Source organism: Poecilia mexicana, unplaced genomic scaffold (genome assembly GCF_051168715.1).
Source record: "Poecilia mexicana isolate PSO_F unplaced genomic scaffold, ASM5116871v1 scaffold_9, whole genome shotgun sequence".
NCBI classification, from domain to species: Eukaryota; Metazoa; Chordata; class Actinopteri; order Cyprinodontiformes; family Poeciliidae; genus Poecilia; species Poecilia mexicana.
Window position 1 is genome coordinate 26796464 of NW_028263378.1, and position 16564 is coordinate 26813027.

The window sequence follows — 16564 nt, forward strand, 5'->3', positions numbered from 1 at the left end:
AATTTTGTTCAGGCAGTATGTTGGACGAAAGCGGGTCCTGACGCTCAGCATTTTGAAAGCGTCGCGGTGAGAAGACACCTAGCATTAGCAGCCGGGGAGAGAGGAGGAGGAGGTTGGCGTGCTTCACTTAAAATATTTATTTCTAGCCAGCAAAGAATTATGTTTTAGTTGCAAATATTTTTAGAACTATATCTGTAGTAAAGTCACTGATTAATATCCTGGTTAGTTTCGAGTGTTTGTAGTGTGTAACCACTAGCTTGTCATGCTAAACGGCTAATGACACTGAACAAACTGTTCCTTACGTCAAATCATTAAGCTGGTGTCACTGTAAAGTTTTTTCCGAGTCCACATCTCACACACTGTTTCACAGGCATACCCTTGTAGAGCAATTAGTTATGCCTTAAACGTGTTAAGCATATGTTGACTCACATACATATCAGCTATATATTTTGTAGCTATGTTTACGTTTCTGCATGTTCAAACGTTTCGTCATAAGCTGTTATATCTCATGCTGGCAAGAGAAACGTGATATCAAGTTTATCAAGTGTTCACGTCTTGCGTTTTAGTGCAAGGTGCTGCGTTCACGCCGCACGGAAAATATGTACATACACCGATCAGGCATAATAACTTGACCATCTGTGTGTTTGTTCCCTATTTGTTGCCAAATCAGTCTTGACACACAGGCATAGGGTCACTCAGTATCTGAGAGGAGCTGTGGTGTTAGCTGCAGATCCTGTAAGTTCTGTAAGTTGCAAGGTGGAGTCTCCCTGGATCGGACTTTTTTTTTTTGTCATATCTCACAGATGCTCGACTTGATTTAGAGCTTGGGAATTTGAAGGCTTGATCATCGCCTCAGGCTCATTTAAGCAGGATAACGATCCTGCAATTAAACACAAAATTGTACTTGCTGTCAAATTGGTTCCACCCACTGGTATGTACCATAAGGATGAGACCATCAGTGTTATTTCCTTTACCTGTCAGCTTTTTAGAATGCTGTGCGTAGCTGGTGCATGCATATGATTTTTTTTTGTATTTGTTTACAAAAGGTTAGGATGCTTATAAAACTAGTACAATGCTGTAGAAGTTAATCAGCGAGACCCATCTGATGTTGAAACCCATCTCTAGTGTTTTGTATTTAACACTGAAACGTTGTTGTTTTCTAAGTGTTTTGTGGCTCGGTGGTTATCGCTTTCAAGGCGTAGGGTTAGGATTTTCCTACGGACCACGAATGCATCGCGCGCCCTCCCTTTAAAGTGAGCATGCGCATGACATGTTGTAAACAATGAGACTATTCCAGACCGTCTTGAGCTTTGTGTCTAAGTTTATCTGTGCAAAACTAAACGGTACTCCATACCTGTGAACCTTTGTAGCGAGATGTTCCTCGGTGAGTACAGTGACATTATTGCAGATGGATGCCATCGCTTACACGTGGATGTTTATCAGCATCATTACCACGTATCAGATTTGTCACGGTACAGCACGAAAAACCCGTCTCGAATGACATACTTGGGCGTGACAGCATGCGAAAGAACAGTCCAATATTGACTCCCCGTGTTCAGCTCGCTGTGCAGTTGCATTCGTCCTTTTATTCAGCATTAATTATTTCCGCCATAACAAAGCAAAGCAGTTTGATGTGAGCCGTGTGTTAGCTTTCATACGCTCTCACTCCCCGGCTTCTTAAGCTCGAGCCTTCTTGGTTAGCAGCTAGCCAGCTGAGGCTAGCCTAACTTTAGTGTCGTCTGTCCTTCTAAAATTATGTTCGGAGTGAAACTTCTGCTAGTAGTACACGTTTTACGAGTGTTTTTTTAAGTACTCTATTAATAACCTTGCATTGAAATTAATTTGAATGATAGAAAGCTATTATAAATATTAAATGCATCCTACACAATGAAAAGGAAACACCTTTTTGTCGTTGGCCAGCATATTTTATCTTTTAAAAAGCTCCTTAATGTTAGAAAAATGATGAAATTCGCATTTAAACTTGGGCAACATTCGAAAATAAGTTACAGATATCAATCCCTATGTCACGTTTTAGTTAATTTCCTAGATGTTGTGCACCTTCAAAGATAAATAAATTAAGTTATTTATAGCCTTATAATTTAATTTATACAAAAATTTTCAATTCTATATTTTTGTATTTGTTTTTGTATAATAAGACGGTGCCATATTTTTTTTCTCACTGTGCTACTAAGGTTTTATATTTCTTTATGTGTAGAGATTCTCCAATCAGTCGACAAGAATGTGGAATTGGCTGATTTTGCATTATTGATGCAATCTGTGATTATCAAGTCAGATATATATAAAAAAAGTCAAATGACTCGATGGAATCTGCTGGATTTCCTTATGTAGAAACGTTTTAATCTACTTTGAATAATTAATTGCACATACTGTACTGTGTGATAACAAGGATCAACTGGAACATACATACATTTGGATGGAAATTATTTTATTTTGTAAAGTGCCTTGAGATTTGTTGTGAACTGGCACTATATATAAATAGACTGAACTCAGTTGTATTTATTGAATTATAACCAAGAACTGCAACATTTTGTCAGTATATCAGCTCATCAAACCAACTTTGATGCACTTTTTGAGCTTAATAAAAATCAGATAACGCTTCTGAATATATTTTGGGAGGAAAAAACTGGAAATCTATGACAGCTGGGAAAAGCCTGATTGGTGCATCTCTTAATTCACTTCTTTACACAGTGTTTATTAAAATTATGAATCGTAGTGATCATAATTGGTTAGAGTGTGTGTTGTGTTCCAGGGAGCTGAAGAATGGAGGCGGTTCTGACCAGGCTGAAGGGGCTGAGCGCCGCCGAGCTGTCTGAGGAGTTCGTCAGAGCAGACCTGAAGTGTGGCCCCATCACATCAACGACCCGAGCCACCTACGAGAGGAAGCTAGCCCGAGTTCTGGCCGGACAAGAGGGAGCTGTTGCTGCTGAAACAGACAGCAGCTGTTCATACCAGGTCACAGACGGCGCCGCCAATTTCTCCAAACCTGCGGCAGGTGCCACCTCAGCAGTTTCACTCGAGTCCGTTGCAACCAGCAGCAGCAGCACCTCTCAGAGAAATGGTGAAGATTTAGACTTTGGATATGGTGTGGGTCTAAACCCTCCCGATGAAGAGGAGATCTCAGGAAAGTCTGATTTTAACAGCTCGGCCGACTGTAGCAGCTCTCAGTTCAAAGCAGAAACCCCTTCAAAGCCAGCACAAGCGTCTCCGACGTTTTATTATGGAGTCTGTCCGCTGTGGGAGGACGTGTTGGCACGAACCGGTAAGATGGAGAACCTGCTCCGCTGGGGTTCATGTAAATGTTCTTAACTGTTTCTCTTTGATGAGAAACAACACATTGTTTACTGATGGATTCTTCTTGGTGTGCAAATAGCAGTTTGAATCCATCTATTTTTAACTGAGGCTAAAGTCCTTCTAAAGTTTATCCTGACTGTTTACCAGTCACTGTTGTCAACTCCTCTGTTTGTTGTTTTTCTCCCCAACCTGTGCAACTTTCTGTCCATTTTGAGCATTACGTGGGTAAATTTTTTTCTTCTCTTTTTTTGCTTTAACTAAATCATTTTACTTTATATTAACTCATCACGTTGTACTTTTACATTAGCAGCTTCTTGTGGAGCATTTTAGTCCAAAATTGCCTGAACAGGCTCACATTACAGATGATTGGGGGGGCGCGGGGAGAGCAGAGAAGCTTTCAGGAAGCAACAGAACAGAAAGTGTGAGGCCGATCGGGACATTTGGCTCCTGTTCTTCCTGTCACCCTTCGTGACTTTTGATGTCAACTACGCACCAGGGACTTTGGAGTGGATGCATTTTGTCATGTTGCATTGGCAAACTTCATTTTCATTTTATTTCATTGGGATTTTATGTGACAGATCAGCAGAAATTTAGGAAATGTATCTTTCGGCTTTATAAATCAGGAAGATGAAAGTTACAGAATTAGAAAATCTGGCGACAGTTTTGGTAAATATTGTAATGATGACATTAAGAAAACATGATGGAAACAGGTGGGCCTAGAAGCACTCAGCAATGTAGTTCTCACCCAACAGGGTTGAGTAACTTTGTGTGTGTACCGCAGAGGGAGCACATGTTTACACGGATAAGAAAGACGCACTTCAAGCGGTAAAGACCATGAAGGGCGCACGCTTCAAAGCCTTTACCAGCCGGGAAGACGCAGAGAGGTTCTCCAAGGGACTCTGTGACTACTGCCCATCTCCCAGCAAGTCCACACCCTGCATCTCGCCCATCAAACCCGGACTAGTCGTCGGGAAAGGTGGGATTGTATGTGTGGCGATCAGACCCGTCGCATTATTTGGTAGACTGGAATAAAATCACAATTTTTTATTTTTTTTTTTGCCTGATCTTTGAGCGCTATTTTATGTTTAATTTTTATTCTTTTTGGCATGACAGAACACGTGGAGGTGGACACCATCAACAGGGAAAAGGCCAACAGTTTTAAAAGCCCGAGGAGTCAGGACCTGACAGCCAAGCTCCGGAAAGCCGTGGAGAAGGGGGACGAGCAAGCCTTCAGCGAGCTCGTCTGGAACAACCCGCGCTACCTGATCGGCTCGGGGGATAATCCCACTGTTGTCCAGGTGAGAGCAGGAAGTTAATATTTTGATGTTACTTGGCGTTTGGCTATGTTCACACAGCAGGACTTGAGGCTAAATTACAAGCGCACAGCAGCGCACCGTTTATGGAAGTAGTATTGGATTGAGCCATTTATGGATGGAGTTTAGAGTTGATCAGCAATAGAAGCACATAATATTGTTGGATCATCATAATAATAAGAAAGCTCAACTAATAGTGATGGCCTTTTGTGGAGCATTGACTGCAACTCCTGTAGAGAAGTCTGTTTGGATAGTCAGAGTTAACAGTGATGGGATTGTGATGTGATGCGCTCCACACTTTCATATTTTCATAATCATAATCTCCAGCCTTTGTTTTTGTCCGGATTTACGGTATTTAGACTTTTCCGATGGAAGAATTTTGATGCATGTCTCACAATCAGTGACACAAAAGTCAGAACGCGGCACGATGCTTCGAAAACTATCAAACTATCACTAATCAAAATAGATGTTTGAGGGGACAAAAAGATGGGAAGTGGGTCACTTAGCCTGCGGTGGAAAAGTCGGATGTGTGTCTCATTTGGAGGGGGAAAAAAGTACATCTGGGTCGCGTTTGGAAGTTTCCCTAATTCTTTAGTAGATGCTAAAAACAACGCTGTTGGGATTTGTGGTCAGATATTTCAGCCTCCATTTTATCAGATTTAGATTTTTGTCTACATTTGTTTGTGTTTTTTGGTAATTTTTTAAATTCAGCATCAGTCTGCAGAACGTTTAGCCGATCGCTCTAACATAATGGTGTGACAGGGTCTGTGGTGCATTCATGGTCATTGCTTTCAAAGTCAACTCCAATGGCAGAACCATTGAGTTGCTGCCAACCTCTCAGACACTTGCAGCCAGTTTGCTGCTGAGGTTTCCTTATGTTCTTTGCCCAGATCTGAACTTTGATCAATTCTGGTGTCAGTATTATGCATACAGCATGACTGAATTCAGTTTAATTTAGGCAAACATGACTCCAGAAATTCCCCTATTGTCTGTGAAGAGCATTAGATAAAAGAGGAAGAATCCAACCGTGTTTGAAAAGGTCACACTTGCATTGATAACAAAAGCTTTTAGCCAGCCTCCTAAACCAAGGCAAAAACATGCAAGACCAAATGTGTCAGCTTTCTGTTGGAACAAGCTTTCCCCCTTATGCAGGAGGGGCCATTAGTCAGAAGAGGTGTTGGATTTAGCTGAGAAATCAAAGTTTGCAATAATATCTGCTGAACATTCAAAGGCCAATCTCGTCTCTGTTTTTTTTTTCTGTTTTACTTAAACGTATTCGAGTTGTTTTTATCAACACCTTAAGATTTTTCACACCCAATAGGTTTTTTTAACACACTATCCACATTGTGAAATATAATTGTGGCAGGTTTATGTTGATGAGGAAACTGGTCAAAGCTGATGGATAGGCTTGACCTAAATACAGGGCAATCCTGGAAAAGGAGAAAACCAGATGGAGCCTCCAAAACACTTGAAACCTTGGGTTATGTTTCCCTTTCAGCAGAACAACCTTAAACATAGGTCCAGAGTTACAAAGCAACCCATTTATTTTTTTATTTTTAATTCAAGATGCAAAATAATAGCAAAAACAAATTGTTGTATGTCCCAAAAAAAAAAACAGCTGCAGAGGTTTAGATCAAAACATGTTCATCTGTTTGAGACCCAGTCAAAGTTAAAATCTTGAGCTATTTTGCAAAAAAAAAAAAAAAAAAATATGAGCAAAACTTTCAGGCTGTAGTTGTTTGAAGTTAATGAGGACGTCCCATAAATGACATGCAGCTGTAATTTCAGCTAAAGGAGGTTCTATAAAGTAACTACTCATTGGGTGGGGCTGTGGGAGAGAGGCTAAATACAGATGGATGTTCTTACTAAAAATTAGAAACTATCCCTGTCCTTTTACTTCACACCTATGAACTCAAAGAAATCCAGGCGTTTGCGGTTGTAACATGAAAAAAGATCCAAGAGTATGAAGCTTTTTTTTTTTTTTTTTTTTTTTTTTTTTGCAAGACAGGCGAAGGGGATGAATCCACATTAGAATAAATCTGAATTAAACGCCCGACTTCCAGAGTGAAAGGGTATCCATTGCTACTAAACCTGATGACTCTTTGGTTGTAATTTTGAAGCCAGAGTTCCACAAACTCTGGAACGTCTCTTCTATTAATAGAGGAACCCAGTCCGACCTGGAACCGTGACGTGTGTTGATGCATAAACATCTTTTCCATTGTCGGCGCCAGCCTGCAGGAGAGACTTGCTTTCAGCTAGCATCAAGAAGAACATTATTTCTTGTTGGAGAAATAGAAAATACACATTTTCTTCCCTAAAATAAGATGCCTTCAGTAAATCTGACCCTAATGAAGCTGAAACCAATAGGGATGTATGATCCACTATTTCACTTCAGATACTGTTATCTGAGATTTAGTATCGGCTGATATGATCCGATACAGAAAAACACTGTTGAATTGACTTGAAATGTTTCTTTAATAAAAAAAAAAAAAAAAAAAAGCACAATTATAAATGTACTGAATGAAAAATATATTTGATTACTGTGCACCAGTGTAGAGCACTTAAATACACCAACAGTGTCACAAACTGTTGGTGTTTGACATATAAAAACAACACAACTTCAGTTTGTTCAGTCAGTATAATTAGGAGTAAAACAGCCAATGCAAAACAAATAATAAAGAAACTGACAAAAACAATGGGTTACATTGGTCAAAGATGTAAAAATTTACTGTAATCCAACATCTTTCAAAGGGTGCAATTAATAATTCTAAATATAATGCAACATAAATAATGAATCATGACATTGCTCAAAGCACAAATCATAAATTTGGACTCAATAGACTGGGCAAAGGTCACAATGTGCCCAATCTAGATATTGTTTCAATACTGATTAAGATATTAATATCGGTCTCGTCTCTTAAAAATAAACTCAATTGAGGCGTTTTGCCTAAAACATATTTATAGACAAAGGTGTTTTTATCTTTAATGCAAAATGCATAGGGTATATTTTTGTATAGTTTTGGCTTAATTACTACTGTACATGTTTTGTTTTTTCTACATTTTTTTTTCCGCAAATGGCTTTTTAAAGTCCATATACCCAAAACTACTGTAATATATAAATTAACAACTATCTCAATAATTGATTAATCTGATGAATTGTTGCCTTTGTCTCTTGATTTCATAAATTCACCACATGGTGTCTCAGCATGAGGTATTTTAGCATAATATTAATAATAGTGCCAGTTTTGAGCCTTCGTTCTTTAAAAATAAGCGGACGGTGACAAAATTTGTAACTTCAGCTGGCCAAGTTGATTTCTGAGTGTCATTTCTACATGTTATATTTTTTCTACCTTCAGGAGGGCTGCCGGTACAACGTGATGCACGTGGCGGCCAAGGAGAACCAGGCGGGGATCGCTCAGCTGCTACTGGACACCCTGGAAAACCCCGAGTTCATGCACCTCATGTACCCAGATGACCAGGAAGTCATGCTGCAGAAACGAATCCGCTACATTGTAGATCTTTACCTCAACACTCCAGATAAGGCTGTCAGTTTTAGCTCCATAACCTCGACCCCGCTGGCTTGTACATCGTTTCGAGATGCATAAGGAGAGTTTTCGTTTCTGCTTCAGAGCTTTGAAACGCCGCTCCACTTTGCCTGTAAGTTCGGATGTCCGGATGTGGTCAATGTCCTCTGCTCGCACCCCGACATCGATAAGAACTGCAAGAACCGGGACGGCCAGAAGCCCTCTGACGTAAGGAGTTATAAACACTTCCTCATATTGACAAACTCCTAGTCAATATTTACCGAGTTGTCACAGAGAAAGGCTTCATTAACATGTGAAAGCACACATTTGGAGCCGTCAGCTAGCTAGAGAAAAAGCATTCTTATTTTTATAAGTGTGTGAGTAGCTGCAGAGGGTGTGACCTTTTTAAAATATGTTGGCAGTCACTGACTAAATAATGGGCTAATTATAGATGGGCAAATTGTTCTGACAACAGTGGCTTGTGCAGACTTGGCGTCGCTCATTTGTTTTCCTTTCCTTCCACAGCTTATTTGTAGCAGGAAAAATAAAACCGCAGAGGTGAAACAGAGAATAAGTGACTACTTGGAGGGTAAGGATGACCTCTGTTTGTTCTTCCTTCTGCCTAACATGGAGTCGCATGTACCTGGAAGGAGCGAGCTAATGAGCAATGTTACATCAGGGAGTTTTGAATTTGATTTGTACTTTTTAAGTTATGTTAAGGACTAAATATATATGTGTTCAAAGCTCATGGGGATCAGCTGATTGATGATTGGCTGGTCGGAAGCTAAAGACGCAATCTGTACATGAGCCCCAAAAGGTCGAGCTAACGCTCGCTGTTTGGTGTGGAAGATGGAACTGATGGAAGGCTAAAAGTTAGCTAGTTGTGGTATCAGTGAGGAGACCCACACAGATCACTGTTTATTAGGGAATGTTTCCAGTCTTGGTTATCTCATAGTTAAGGTACGGGTAATAAACACAGATAGTGCTGTTATTTATGCTAACAGCACCAACATGCGATGCTGGAGACCAATTTCAGATAAATCAAATCCAGTTCAACAGCAAAGATGGGTAACCCAGACGCTCTTTCTAGAAGACATAATGTGATGCTAACTCTGATCTTGATATTAATAATTAATAATCAATCATGCTCTCAATATTTACAAAAAAACCTAGCTATAGTCTCTCTTGTGAAAGTGTAAATTAGACATTCTGCAATTATTTTCACTCAAGGTTTTATTGGTAAAATCTTCCCAAAACCGTAAACATTTCATCATATTTTACATTTCTCGATGACTATGACTTTTGACATTTTTATAGAGAAATCATTGATCTGTTTTCCTATAAATATTTTTACTTGATGTGCCTGGAAAATGCATAATACCGCCCCTTTAAAATAAGAATCCTCTGGAGTTTTTTTTTTTTTATTATTCTGGGTTTTCGAAATGACAGATGCTGCTTTAGACCGGTACTGTCATGATTTCAGAACTTGGACATTGCATTTCCTAAATGGCCACCAGCTAAATACACCAACTGACATTCTTGTGGTCATCCATAACGTGGCGGCACTCGGTCAGAGCTTGAGCTGTTTGTCTGGAGTGAAAATGTTATCCAACTTGGACGCATGGCCACAAAAACCTGTGTAAAGTTTCTGTTGCGTTGCCTCGCAGACCGCTGCTATATTCCCTTACTGAGGGCGACCGACAACACCTCTCAGCCCATCATCGGTGCTTCCTGGTCGCCAGAGTCCTCGGAGAGCCTCTCTCTGATCCAGCGACACACAAGGAGCCCCACGGATCCTTGGATGACAGTCACAGCCTTCGCCGGCCCACTTAGCCCCTCTAAAGCAAGTCCACTACTCTGTAGCTTGGATGCTCTATTCCCAAAATAAACCACTGTCACCAGTTGTTGACGGCAACATATTGTCATATCCTGCAGGCGGATGATTTTCGTCGGTCCTGGAAGACGCCACCGAGAGAACGGGCTGAGTTCTTCCACCACATTCTTAAGTCCGACCCGGACAGAGGGGCTGAGAGAGTGGGCAGGTACGTCCTAAGCCTCGCAGTCCTGACAATAGTGAGTAGAAGGTTTCTGCTGTCTAACCACTGAGTAACTAATCGGCAAATTCTTCGAATTCAGAGACCTGGCTCATGAGCTGGGGCACCCCTGGGCTGAGTATTGGGGCTTCCTGGACTGTTTTGTGGATCTGTCCTCCACCGAGGGGCTCCGTAAGCTGGAGGAGTATCTGAGCAAGAAGGATTTTAATCACAGGGCTCATGAAGGGGCGGGGCCAAACGAGACCAGCAACAGGTTCAAAACTCCCTCACCAGGTGCCATCCGTTTATTCTGAGAAGCTGCAAAGCCTTAGTTAGTGGAACAGAAAATAAATGAACTAGAGGTGCACCGATGAATCGGCATCGATTTCCTTCATTTTGGGAGATCGCGGCAGACCGATATTTACACAAACCAAACTCATCCACCAGTAATATGTACCTCGGCAACGATCTGAAAATCAGCCCACCAAGTCACGTCTTCACGTGTGTGTGAGTGGTGCTAGTCGCCCCACTGTTGTCAATTTAAGTGATTTTTGTCCCTATATTTTGCAACTTTTCAGACAAATAAAAATCTGTACTGGCCAAAACCTGAATCAGCAGATCAGGCTTTTTAAAGATCGGTGATCGGTGCACCTCTTGTATTTACACGAATAATCGTGTTGTTTTAAAACTACTTATTGTAATGATGTTATCACGATAAAGTCATCACAATAAGCATTAAATAATATGATAAATGCCCACCTCTATAATATTTTAAGAATTGTGATTTATTGTACTTGTCATGATGAATTTATCGTTGTCAATTTTAATTAATGATGTTTGAAGAACTTCTTCACTGTTTGTTCAATGAATATCAATGTATTTTAAGGTGTGATTAAATGTGCAGTTTAGTGATTGAAATCACATTTTTTGTTACTGTTGTCCTAAAGAAGCATTTTACAAATGGAAATGTTTTTCCATAACAGTATTTGTTTTTGCCTGTCAGCCATACATTTACCTAAAAAAGAAGTAGTAAATAGTTCTTTTATCGTTATCACAACAGCGCCAGAAAATATTGTGATAAAACTTTTAAGTCCATACGGCCCATTCCTAGAAATCGCCACAGGAAACCATGGATTTGCATGTTTCTTTTGTAATTGGCTGCTTTCTAAATAAATCCATCTCGATTATTCGTTGTGGTCCTAGGCAAGCCCAAAAAATTCTGCAACTCCATTTCAGTCGGTGCCTTCCTGGACGAGGGCGACGACATCAGCCTGGAGGAGATAAAGAACCGTCAAAACGCGGCGCTTTCCAGCATCACCTCCTCCGCCGCGTCCAAAGACACCTTGAAGGGCGCCGTGGGCGGCCGGGAGTTTCACATCGCGCTGCGCCACCGTGGCGCCGACCTGATCGAGAACGCCGCCGAGCGGGACCTGCTGTGCTGCTGCGACGACGGCCTCCTGTCGCCCGGCGTCGTCTGCAAAACTGGAGCGTGCTCCTCCTCTTCCTCGTCCAGGGATAGAACTCACAATGGAGAAAAGGCATCCCCGCGTGGCTCTCCGTCCTCCTCCTGCATGCTGTCGCCCATCTCCAACCTGATGGCGGAGTTCGAGCGCATGTCGCTCCATGAGCCCGCGGACAGCCCCGCCGGCTACCGCGAGCGGCGGAGCGGCAGCAGGAACCGGCACAAGGACGGCCGCAACTCATGCAGCTCCTTCTCGGCCACGGACCTCAGCTCGGGCCTGAACCGCCTGTCGCTCCGGCAGGATGGCAGGGACCGGGCGGAGAGCAGCAGCAGCGGGAGCTCGGACGAATACTTAACCGCAGAGGAGAGTCTGGAGTCGCTGGGGAGGACTAGAGGGTCAGCGTCTGGGGTGCGCAACTTCTGTGCGAGATCCAAGTCGTGGGACCACGGAGGCCGGGACCTGAGCAGCTCCAGCTCCTCGGGGTCCTCGTATAAGTCTCTAGATAACTCCCATGAGTTCCTACCCAGGACCCCGCCGCACTTTAGAAGAGGACTTTTTATCGAGGGGTGAGTCGCGTCGCTTTCTTTTGCTGTTTTTGCATCTTTAGCAACGTCAGGAGGAAGTTAGTCAGTTCAAACTGTAGGTTGTTGTTCGAGTAAAACTCTAAAGCAGGGGTGTCCAAACTTTTCACCACGTTGGCCGAAACCATCAAGTTGAAAATGATCCACAAATATGTCAGTCCCAGTAAATCAATGAATTGCATGATAAATTAAAATGAGCGCGATCGCTTCCATTATGATGATTAATATTTAACAGAGACTTCATAATTAATTTTATTAGTAGTTTTATTTATTTACTTTTGGGTTGTTGTTTTTTATTTGGTTCTGTGAAATTCCAGCTTCTGCTCCAGCTTTCCTTCCACAGTGGGTCATGACAGGTGAGGACTGAGTGTTTTGATAATAATGCAGCTGATGAATCCTGCGTGCTTTAACAGGGACTCGCCCACCAAGCTGGACAGCGAGGTCATGTCAGCGTTGCGGGACGCTGATATCGATCCACAGAAGTATCCCAGTGTGCATAAATGGAAGAGCACGATGAAGTCATACTCTCCATCGGACATGCAGAGGTTAGTGGGTCAGCAGTCTTTTTTTTTTTTTTTTTTTTTTAAGCTTTCAGTATCTGATGACTTCAGATTATAGTATATAATATTATCCTAACCTCTAGTGAAGTGTAATGTTTTCACAATCTTAATCTGTGAATATTTCCAGTCACACCAGTTGGACTCGTTCCAACACCCAAAGCCACTGACTGAATGTCTGCAGGACTATGTCGTCTTCAGTGTCTTGTGAAACTATTCACTCCCCGTGAATTTTTTTCACAAGTTGTTGTTCAGCAAGCATAAAGTTCAACATGTTTTATTGGTATTTCATTTTATAGACCAGGATGTTGGGAAGTAGAAGGGAAAAAAAATGATGCACTGAAAGGATTAATCGTGATTAATCGATTGGTGAAATAATTGACTAATTTAGTAATTGATTAATCGTTAACTGGAGTATACAGACTTAAAAAAGGCCATTTGCTGAAAGAACAACATACTCGGAGTAGTAATTAAGATAAAACTAAAATATATATAAACATCTAGCATGTTAGATAAACTTTTGTTTATAAATATGTTCTACCCCGAATGTTTAGTGGCATTTTTAGATTCACCTGGTTTAAATTCTGTAAACAAATGAATAAATAAATGCAAATTTTCTATTAAGCATATTTTGCTGTGCATTTATGATTTTAAGCAAAAAGATAATCAACAGATCGGCTCCACGCTGTATTGATAAATTAATTCACGTATTGATAGATTTTATTTATTTTTTTTAGCTTCAGATGTAGAGTACGCTATAAATGATCAAGTGTTCACCAAAGGGACACTGCTATTGCTTTGTAGGCAATAAAATTTCTCAGTTGAATTTTTTTATTTGCATGATTTTATGTATTTTTAATATACAAAAGAGGCTTAAGTTGATAATTGGAAATCTGGAGCATATTCTCTCTTTTTTTGTCTGGTTCGTCGATTAATCGTCAGAATAATCAATAGAACGCTTAATTACTAAAATACCAGTTCCTGTTGAAGGATGGAACCGATTAATAAGGATAGTGTTCAGGAAATTTTTTATTATTTTTTTTTAAGCTGTGGCTCTCTTCTTGCTTTGTTTTTTTTATATACATAAAGCCAGATTTATAGAGTGCACAATTAATCGTTTTTCTACCAACAGGAGTTTGGCCCAAACCCGTTTAATGTTCAGGCGCTGGACTGAACAGTACTCTGTGATTTTTGAAACTGTAGGAGACTGTTTTAGATGCAGATGCATGCCACATTACTTACCGTTTTTTCCGCACTATAAGGCGCATAGAATAGACGCTACAGTAGAGGCTAGAGTTACGTTATGCATCCACTAGATGGAGGGAATGTCAACAAAACAGTCCGACTCCGGTTGGCGAGGAGAGCCTTCCACTACTGGGCCGGGGCGTGGCTGGACAATGGTCACCCTTCTCCGTTCGCGCACAGCATGTTCGTGGAGAACGTGCTGCTAAATGACCTGCAGACGACCTGATTATCAGGTCGGTAGGTAGATAGGTCAGTCAAATTTTATTGATAGATTACAAACCAGCGTTCTGACAACTATCCCAGCATGCACCGCGCGCTTCTTCTTCTACAGGCGAAAATGAGGTCGGCGGCTGCTTACCGTAGTTGCTAGACCTGTTGTGGCTCAATATTGGTCCATATATAAGGTCCACCGGATTATAAGGCGCACTGTCGGCTTTTGAGGAAATTGAAGGTTTTTATGTGCACCTTATAGTGCGGAAAATACGGTACTTTTGAACAGGCGATACAGGACAGCCTAACTCATGTTGTGTGTGTGTTGCTTAGCTGGCCAAGCCCTGTCGTGAAACCCCGACTCAGGATGCAGCAGCAGCAGCAGACCCCCGGTTCTCCTGGCAGCGGCCTGATGTCTCCCACCGGTCGCTTCAGTCCAATCCGCCACGCTGCCTCACCAGACTTTAGCCCCAGCCGGTACAGCCCTGCCAACGTCAGCTACATCCAACGCCTCCGCTTCAAGCACCTGAGTGAGCCACTATTCTAAACTGCCCCCCTCTCTCTTCCTCACTTCTACCAATACACACACACACACACACACGCACACACACACACACACGCACACACACACACACACACACACACACACACACACACACACACACACACGCACACACACACACACCCCTCCACCCCAGCTACACCCAGGTCACAACACCCAGAGCTCAGAAACCACCAAACCTGACTGAAATATGCACAAGTGTCTGGAAGATTTGTATCAATGGATGTATGGTACTACTAATGTAAAACAGGAATTCTCATCAACAGTAGACTGTAAAAAAGAAAAAATGGAGCATCTGAAATGTTTGTTGACGTACTGTACGGATGTGGAACTATGTCGAAATTCATGAAAACGTGTTCGTGGCAACTGTGAATACACCTCTGATCATAGCCGGAGTCCACTTTTTCTTTCAATGTAATTTTTTTTGGGAATATTGTGAACACATGCCACACTTCTCCCCCCTTTCAAAAAAAAAAAAAAAGTTCAGCCGGTCACAAAAAAAAAACAAACCAGCCGTCAGGATTCTGTCACCGAACAATGTTGTGGAAAATACTGAAACGAGTAAAAAATTGTCAATATTTTAAATATTTTTTTGTACGTTGGTCAGTAGCACAAAAACTAATAAATGTTTTTATTAATGGTGTTTAAAACTGCCATTTCCTGTGTTGTTCCTCAGTTCAGGAATCGCCTTAATTTTCTGAAGTGATGGATCCGTTCTGTCGGTTTAGACTCACTTTAGCTCGTACATGAAATGTACGAGGAGACAAAAGGAGAGAAAAAAAACGGAGATCTTCCATATTTTTATGTTGATCTGTAGTAAAAATTAGCATTTTTTTCATGTCTACCAGATGGCTCTAATATGTTTTGACATTCTGCATCCCATTAAAGGCAGCCTTAAACAGTGCCATTTCCTGTTTGTTTGTTTGTTTTTCCATGTCAGAAGCATGTCCTTCAGTGCATAATGGCACTAACCAACCATAAGTCAGGTTTAATTTGGTTTTTCCTAACCGGAGATCAGATTTAAAGCTGATTTAACAGGATGGGGTTTTTTGTTGTTTTTTGTTTTGAGCACTAGAGGGCGGTGTGACCCAACACCACCATCCACACCTGTTTAATATCTTGAGGATCCCATTTGAGATAACATGTCAACTAAGCAGAAGCTGCCTTATGTGACTAGATGAGTTGCATCCAGTATTTATATCCCTTCTAATGATGCAAAACATAATAATAATTTGACTCCTTGGGGGGGGAAAAACCCAAACAACTTTAGTCAACCAAGTTGTGTGCCAGGAGTCTCGTTCTGACTACAAGTGGCTTACCGCGTATTCATGTTACATGTTGAGGTTTTTCAGAACTGAGTCAGTTATATTTAGATGAAGGTTGGAAAAACAAAAATTATTTCCAAATTGATACCATCCTCACTCGAGTTGAGCAACAAATGTTCTGAATGTATTTTTCTAACCTTTTGTCTAAGAGCACAATCCACTTCACCAAGAAGATTGTATCATCATTCTCGTGCTCTTAGGTGACGAGATCGAGTTCTGGTCTCTGAATGTTATGAATGTGGAACTTTGCAAAAGTGCACCTAAAAAAAAAAAAAAAGATTTGAACATGCTTCTTGTGCTTTTAGCATTCTGTATTTTTATTAAAAGACTTTCATGACTTTTTTTTCTTTATGTATAGACTTAATTTGCTTTTATCTAACCAATAAACCTTCACTCACACCTTCCCTGCTGTTGTGTGTTCAATGCTTTTTTTTTTTTT

General features: G+C 41.2%; 1 protein-coding gene across 4 annotated transcripts; it reads left to right on the forward strand.

The window, feature by feature from the left end:
- Nucleotides 1-29: 29 nt before the first annotated feature.
- On the forward strand, nt 30-16529 carry ankle2 (ankyrin repeat and LEM domain containing 2). Of its 4 annotated transcripts, none has more exons than XM_014985985.2 (13): nt 30-112; nt 2771-3280; nt 4094-4288; nt 4426-4610; nt 7982-8170; nt 8255-8377; nt 8675-8738; nt 9817-9992; nt 10085-10191; nt 10286-10476; nt 11386-12211; nt 12640-12771; nt 14572-16529. In XM_014985985.2, the coding sequence occupies exons 2-13, from the start codon at nt 2782-2784 to the stop codon at nt 14783-14785; spliced, it is 2901 nt and encodes a 966-aa protein (XP_014841471.2). In that variant the 5' UTR covers nt 30-112; nt 2771-2781; the 3' UTR covers nt 14786-16529. The 4 variants fall into 4 exon arrangements, with proteins under 4 accessions (XP_014841471.2, XP_014841473.2, XP_014841474.2 ...); XM_014985987.2 differs by lacking the exon at nt 30-112 and adding an exon at nt 242-931; XM_014985988.2 differs by lacking the exon at nt 30-112 and adding an exon at nt 1031-1384 and having other exon boundaries at nt 11419-12211.
- The last annotated feature ends 35 nt before the right edge of the window (nt 16530-16564 follow it).